Source organism: Choristoneura fumiferana, chromosome 16 (genome assembly GCF_025370935.1).
Source record: "Choristoneura fumiferana chromosome 16, NRCan_CFum_1, whole genome shotgun sequence".
Lineage (NCBI taxonomy): Eukaryota > Metazoa > Arthropoda > Insecta > Lepidoptera > Tortricidae > Choristoneura > Choristoneura fumiferana.
Window position 1 is genome coordinate 9,660,231 of NC_133487.1, and position 6,639 is coordinate 9,666,869.

General features: G+C 41.6%; 1 protein-coding gene across 1 annotated transcript in view; it reads left to right on the top strand.

Annotated features, from left to right (window-relative positions):
- The window catches only part of LOC141436111 (uncharacterized), a 36,219-nt gene extending 29,862 nt beyond the window's left edge, over positions 1-6,357 (top strand). The window contains exons 7-11 of the mRNA XM_074098968.1: positions 538-667; positions 1,131-1,410; positions 2,936-3,078; positions 3,917-4,116; positions 5,624-6,357. Of these exons, the coding sequence (XP_073955069.1) occupies positions 538-667; positions 1,131-1,410; positions 2,936-3,078; positions 3,917-4,116; positions 5,624-5,801 (931 nt within the window). The 3' untranslated portion in view covers positions 5,802-6,357. The remainder of the gene's footprint in view (positions 1-537; positions 668-1,130; positions 1,411-2,935; positions 3,079-3,916; positions 4,117-5,623) is intronic.
- Positions 6,358-6,639: the final 282 nt, after the last annotated feature.

Here is a 6,639-nt window from a genome sequence, read left to right on the forward strand (position 1 = left end):
ATAAATTAAATAGTGATGTGCCACAACCGGTATTCACCGAAAACTTTTTGTAAGTACCTATGTTATACGTATATAATGTTAAGATATGAACGGATCTGTGACGTACTAACACACGTAGGCCACTTAAGACATTCTTTAAAAGGTAGGATGGGTCATATGAGGTCTAATGGAAATGTCACCGTTTAGGAGATATTTCGATTTTTTGTACGTATAGATGTTGATGTTTAAATTTAATTTGATTCTAAGCAAGTTCTGTCTAAAAGTTCAATGCTTATGAAAATTAGAATATTGAAAGCTTTAATTGTATTTTTGTTTCCATAAAATTTTATGTTTCAACGATTATTTGCAATAATGTCGAAAACCGAAATCAGAGAGCACTATTCGTACTATGTTGGTCACATTATTTTTACATTTGACGTTTCAAACTGTCACTTTAGTATCTTGGTTTAATAAATAGGGTATATATAGAATATATGCATATTATGAACATGGAAATTAATGCAAACAAACACACAAAATTTTCCGTTTTAATTTGCTTTACAGGGAGGTTGGGATAACAACTCACATGTCCAACCAGATACTGTCCAATCTACGCAGACTGCTGCTGCAGAGAAATTTAGAGCTCCTACCCAGCACGCTTGATGCATTAGAAGTTGCTTTGAAAAAGGTAATTGACATATGCCCATACCCTAACTAAAACTGCCAATAGGACACCAAATTCAACAAAGTCTATTACTAAAGCTATTAGAGGTACCTGATCATCAATTGTTTATGATTTATTTACCTGACTGAGTACACTTGAGCTTATTCTTCGATCAAACAAACTATACCATCGATCAATCGATTGCAATTTATCAGATATTTTTTTTAAATTTTTCATGAAAGTAGGCTTTTCTATAAAACCTGTTAAAGCTCTTCCTCGGTCACTTAACCTTTTTTCACTCCAAGATCACGCAATTCGGTGACCATCTAAGCGTAAAACGCAAAACTTACAGGAAGGTGTGATGTTGTTCACATACAGCCACATAAATAGCCCCGCCGCTCACCCGACCCGACCCACTCCCGATCCACTGCCGTCCTGTGTGTGTTTTGCGGTTAACTAAACTTACCAAATAAACTTGTATGTACAGACAACGGACGCTCTCCGCAAAAACAAGTCGAACGCTAGCATCTGCGCTCGTCTATCCAGCCGCATGCTGGAACTTCGCAAATCCTGTACAACCACCACGCCATTGACACCAGAAACCACCGCCACAGCGATGCATACGGCCTTAGAAACAGTCGTGGATTTACTCAAGCCAGACATACCTAGCCTGAAGCTCTCGGCGCCTTTAAAAGAACTGAGGACAGCCATAGCACCATATGTGGAGTTCCTGAAAATCAAAGCGATGAGATATTTCAGCATGGGATCATATCCTTTTAAAATATATATAGTTCCTGTTAAAATTTGAAGAACACATAGGATTGCGCTTTAACAGTTGTCTAAGATATTCAAATCCTTTACTTAAAATCAATTTTCCAGAATATCATGCAAATTCTAGAAAGACCTTGATTTTTGAAACCTTAGAATCTAGACATAGCGGTAGCGTGTCAATCCAAGTTCAAGCTACGGAACTGGCGAGCAGCACCGTGTGTAATTTTACCCGAACCATTTGGAGCCACTTTAATTAATAAAATTATATTGGATGTTCTGGGAACCAGAGAATACTTGAAAAGATGAAAAATCCATGGCAGTCAAATATGGAACGAATTTTGTGTACCAATATGTGACACTCATGCACATCAGTGGCGCCCCTTACAAGGCATTATCGTCTGCTCGTTTAAAGGAACTAAATGAGGAACTATTATAGTTCAAGAGTTACCTACTTATTATAAAAACCTTTAAGAAATCCTTTAGCCTTTTTAAGAAATCACCCTTGAAAAAATTTTGCAAATCTTTAGAATGACAGAATGTATTGGTCGTGAGCTATTGCATGTAAAAAGCATTGAATGTGTATTTATTTACCTAATGCTTTACACTTTAATGTTTATTTTATTTATTATTTGCCTTTTATAGCTTTTTATTTTTTTGCATGATGTTTTTAAAGCAGAAATTGTTTCGTGACCCAGATGCAGATACTGAAAAAGCCTGAATAAATATTTTTATTACTTATTCCTCTTAGAATGTAAATTAACACTAAATGAACTCCTACGCTACCTTTTAATCCACTAATGTATCCCTTTGCTAAATTTTTAAAATATCATTAACAACACCAGAATGTCCGGCTACATTAGGTAAGTAAATACTATTTAATGCTCACTATTTTTTTTTGCAAAAAAACAACTAACTAATGTCCGGTATTCTGTAGCCTATCCCAATATGCATGGTTACTATCTACCCGCAAATAAAATCAACACGCGCTTGTGAGATATGCAAATGCAACATCTAGTATTTACTAGGTAAGCATGTACCATCTACCATCTTAGTAAAAATAAATAAGGTTGTGATTGTGGTCAAACACAAAAAATCATATATAAATAAGTTTTTGGTAAAAATTTCAAGCTTTTTTTGCTGGCTGTACTTTTTGTCGACTTTACTTGCATTTGTCACCAAAACTACATTTGCATACCAAATTTCAAGTAGATGCCATTAACTGTTGAAGAGTTCCGTCCTGCGGAGAAGAGCCTGGCCGGACTACCAGGATGTGACTACACGATCACTGTATTGTCCCGCAATTTACATAAGTATGCCAAAGTTCAAGCCAATCCGACTACTGGAAGTTGGTCGAATTTAACTTGCGAGATTTGACTACAGACAGACAGACAGGCAATGGGACAGACAGGTGAAACTAAATAAAAGCTTGTAAAACAGTGAACCCTCGAGGTCACGAGACAATTACTATTGGTGTGCCATTTGATCAATTATTTCGCTTAATGTGGAATGTTTGCGCGTGCACGGGCGAAGCGACTTCCCTAACGCTGCACAAGTATGTGGAAGAGTTCCCCGGACTGATCCACTTTATTTACGTGGACCGCACCACGGGCCGGTTCCTCGCTCCCGACATGGCTGACTGTGTGGACATGCTGTCCCAGGATACTGTGAGTAATTACTAAAGTCATGGTGTAACTACAATGCCCATGCCATGGTGCAACATTTAGGTTTAAAGGGCTCCATATACGGTACGATTCGTCTGTACGATCGATCTGATGAAAACCGTGACGATTGATCATAAAGAGCTATACACTGTCGATTCATCGTTACGATATTCATGATTGCATGAGATTTTGTTGCGATCTCCGACATCGTCTGATCTTGACATACCCTTATCACACTGGCGATTTGTGGGCGAGTTGAAAGCGAAGGGAGCTCGCAAGGCTATTGTACACACTCGTACAATAATAATTGGGCGCCTTCGGCGCTTTACGCAGCTAACACGCTTGCCGCCGCACAATGGCATAGCTAGGTCACCAAAGGCCCTGGGGCAAAAAATAAACTAGAGCCCCACCCAACCCCAACAAAACTATTTAAAATCGTTTGTTCCGTATTCGTCGTGTTCCGAGTTCGACGTACTACAGATTTTTTATTTATAGTTTGTAAGTCAGAGTCCGAGGGGCCCCCTGAGAGGCACTGCTTCGTCTAGCCCTCCGGTAGCTACGCCACTGGCGCCACAGCGATAACGTTGCGCGCTCGTGGCGATATCGTTGAGCGCTCGCACCGAAAGCGTTGCACGCTCGCTTCGCTTTTAACTCGTCCCCAAATCGCCAGTGTGATAAAGCTGTAACGTCAAACGGACCTCACGATACTAAAGGCTTACGCTAGCTCCGTTGGACGCGACGCGTGCAGTGCAGTGCACCGTACGAACCGCGTCAGCTAGCGTAGGCCTAACGCCATCTAGCGATATTTCGACTGTCAACAAACCCTCATTGAATACTTCAGGTCCGCACGATGGTGTCCCGCTGCTTTGCGCTGACGCGGGAGGGTTACAGCGCGGCGACGTGGCGGCGCGGGGCGCTGCACACGTGTTCAGTGCTGTGGTGGGAGCGGCGCGGGACCAGCGTGCGGCCCGCCAAGCCGCCGCACCCCGCAGCCGTGCGCGCGCTGCCGCCGCCTGGCGACCTGCGCGGCGCCTTCTACAGGTTTACTTTTACACTTTTCTAGTGTCTATTGGCTTCACGCGTAATTTATAAGATCTGTGGTCGCCAATCAAGGCTCGGAACCGGTTTATAAAATAGCGGTAAATACCGGTTTATTTCGTTTTAACTCCAAACTTTCATAAGAACGCGAACGTTTTTAAGAACTTTACTATAACCTAAATAAACCGGTTTATTCGACGAGTGACAGCATGGCCGGCCGGCGGCGGGCGGCGACGTTTATCCTGCGCCGGAATAAACCGGTTTTTATTGTTCTAAACCGGTTAATCTGACAAGAACTTTATGAAAATGTTCCCTTAAAAACCATTTTAAAATAACGGTATCGCAACTGAAACCAAAATGAAAAGATATCGAAAATACAAACTGAGACATGGATGCACAGAAAAACCAGAAAAGGAGACCAGCACTGGGAATCGAACCCAGGTCCTCAGCAATCCGTGCTGCGTGCTATAACCCCTACACCACTGCTGGACAGGAATCTAGACACGATTTTTTCCTATGCATACATATCTCAGGTTGCTTGTTTCTACTTTGCTACTTAAGCAGCAGCACTAGCGATATCTATGTAGCGTCGACAGACGTCACACTCTTTTAAGTAGAAACAAGCAACCTGAGATATGTATGCATAGGAAAAATTCGTGTCTAGATTCCTGTCCAGCAGTGGTGTAGGGGTTATAGCACGCAGCACGGATTGCTGAGGACCTGGGTTCGATTCCCAGTACTGGTCTCTTTTTCTGGTTTTTCTGTGTATCCATGTCTTTTTCGATATGGTTTCACGGGATACCCGTAAAAGTAACAAATTTGGAGTTGAAATAAAAAATACAAAAAGACTCCAAAAAACCAATCACAAAATGAAAAGGTTTAGCGCCAAGTACATGATAACGGTTTGGAAATTTAACCGGTATCCTCCGAGCCTTGTCGCTAATAGAGAGATCTCTCCAAGCAGGTGTTATGCCTGGGGGACCGTACCTAGTCCGAAGGAAGAGCGTCGGAAGTTGTATAATATATGGGTCCGAGTTAAGAAACTTCCATAGCGCCATGCAGAGTATTAGTACCTATACAGGCGCCATGTAAAACTTGGTCAGAGTTTCTAGGTATAATTGTTCACTAGATGGCGCTAAGGCATCGTCCTAACAGAACGCGATGCGAACATCGCGTGTGCGCGCGATCTAACATATTGAACTCGAATAGGTGTCCTAACTGACAATCGCGCATTCGCGTTCTATTAGGACGATGCCTAAGAGTCACTACAGATTCAACAGTTGAATTGAAATTCCGGAAATTCCCAAAATTACATCGTGGTCTTTATTGACGTTGTATCATATAAACAACCGTGCCAAATTTCATGAGTCTATACTATATCCAGCGGATTTCAAGATCTCATCCCGATCCCGTGGAAATATCGGGATAAAAAGTAGCCAATGTGTTATTCCAGATGTCCAGCTATCTACATACCAAATTTCATCCAACTCCTTAAATTATTCTTTCACAGACAACTGACGGAGCTCGCGTTTCCCAATGACACCCAAGGGGTCACCATCAAGGAGCTAATATGCGTGCACTTAGGGCTGCTGCCGGCGACTACAGCGGTCCAACAGGCCCGCAGGCTCGCGCACACCGTTCACGAGTTAGCCGGCGATAACCCAGCGGTTGCTGCTGATTTACTATAAATTAATTGAGGCGACCCTACCCGAGTGTGATTGAAGTGAAAGAGATGTGTTAGGATCGTAGCGTTTGACATTCCGTAATCTAGGCTGCTTGTCCCGATGAGATGCAGGCGTGAGTATATGTGTATATTACAGGCGAAAGCTAATAGGTATAATATGGCTCCCAGGGAGCGACACTTAAAACTTGCCACTCATTCTATTTTTCCAGTAAGCGCATTTTTATTTATTAACTAGCTGTTGTCCGCGACTCAGTTTTGTATTAAATTACTTTTTTTTAACTACCTATTTTGTGACATCCCTGAAATATTTACAATGTCTAGACATTGTTTAGACGATTGTCCGCATTTGGGCAGAAACAAAGCAGATCGCTTACTGTTTATTATTCTGCTGTGCACGTGCCCGTATCCCATGCATGCAAATACAGCGAGTAAGTACCTAAGTGCAACAGCTTAGTGTACTAGGTATTATTAAGTAGTAATATACTGAGCGGCATAAAATTTGGCCCTCAAATGTATGCAGTGATAGGTAACTTTGTATGTAGAGTGCTCAAGAGTGGGCCAAATTTGTGCGGCTGAGTATATATCAGTCAATTTGGGATCTCCTTACTTAATAAGCTAAATTGTGTGAATTCTTGTGTAAATGAATAAATGTGAGGGCTAGATGAGTATAAGTACATTTTAATTGACTGAGGGAGTCTCATCTGTTTATTATGTGCCAAATATAAATCGTACAACTCGGCACTCAGAATTGAAAGTAGTACTGTACGTGTTGGGAGTTAGTTGCGTTTTAGTATATGGGCCGTCCATTATATCACGTGATGTTTTTTTAGCAACTATTTAAC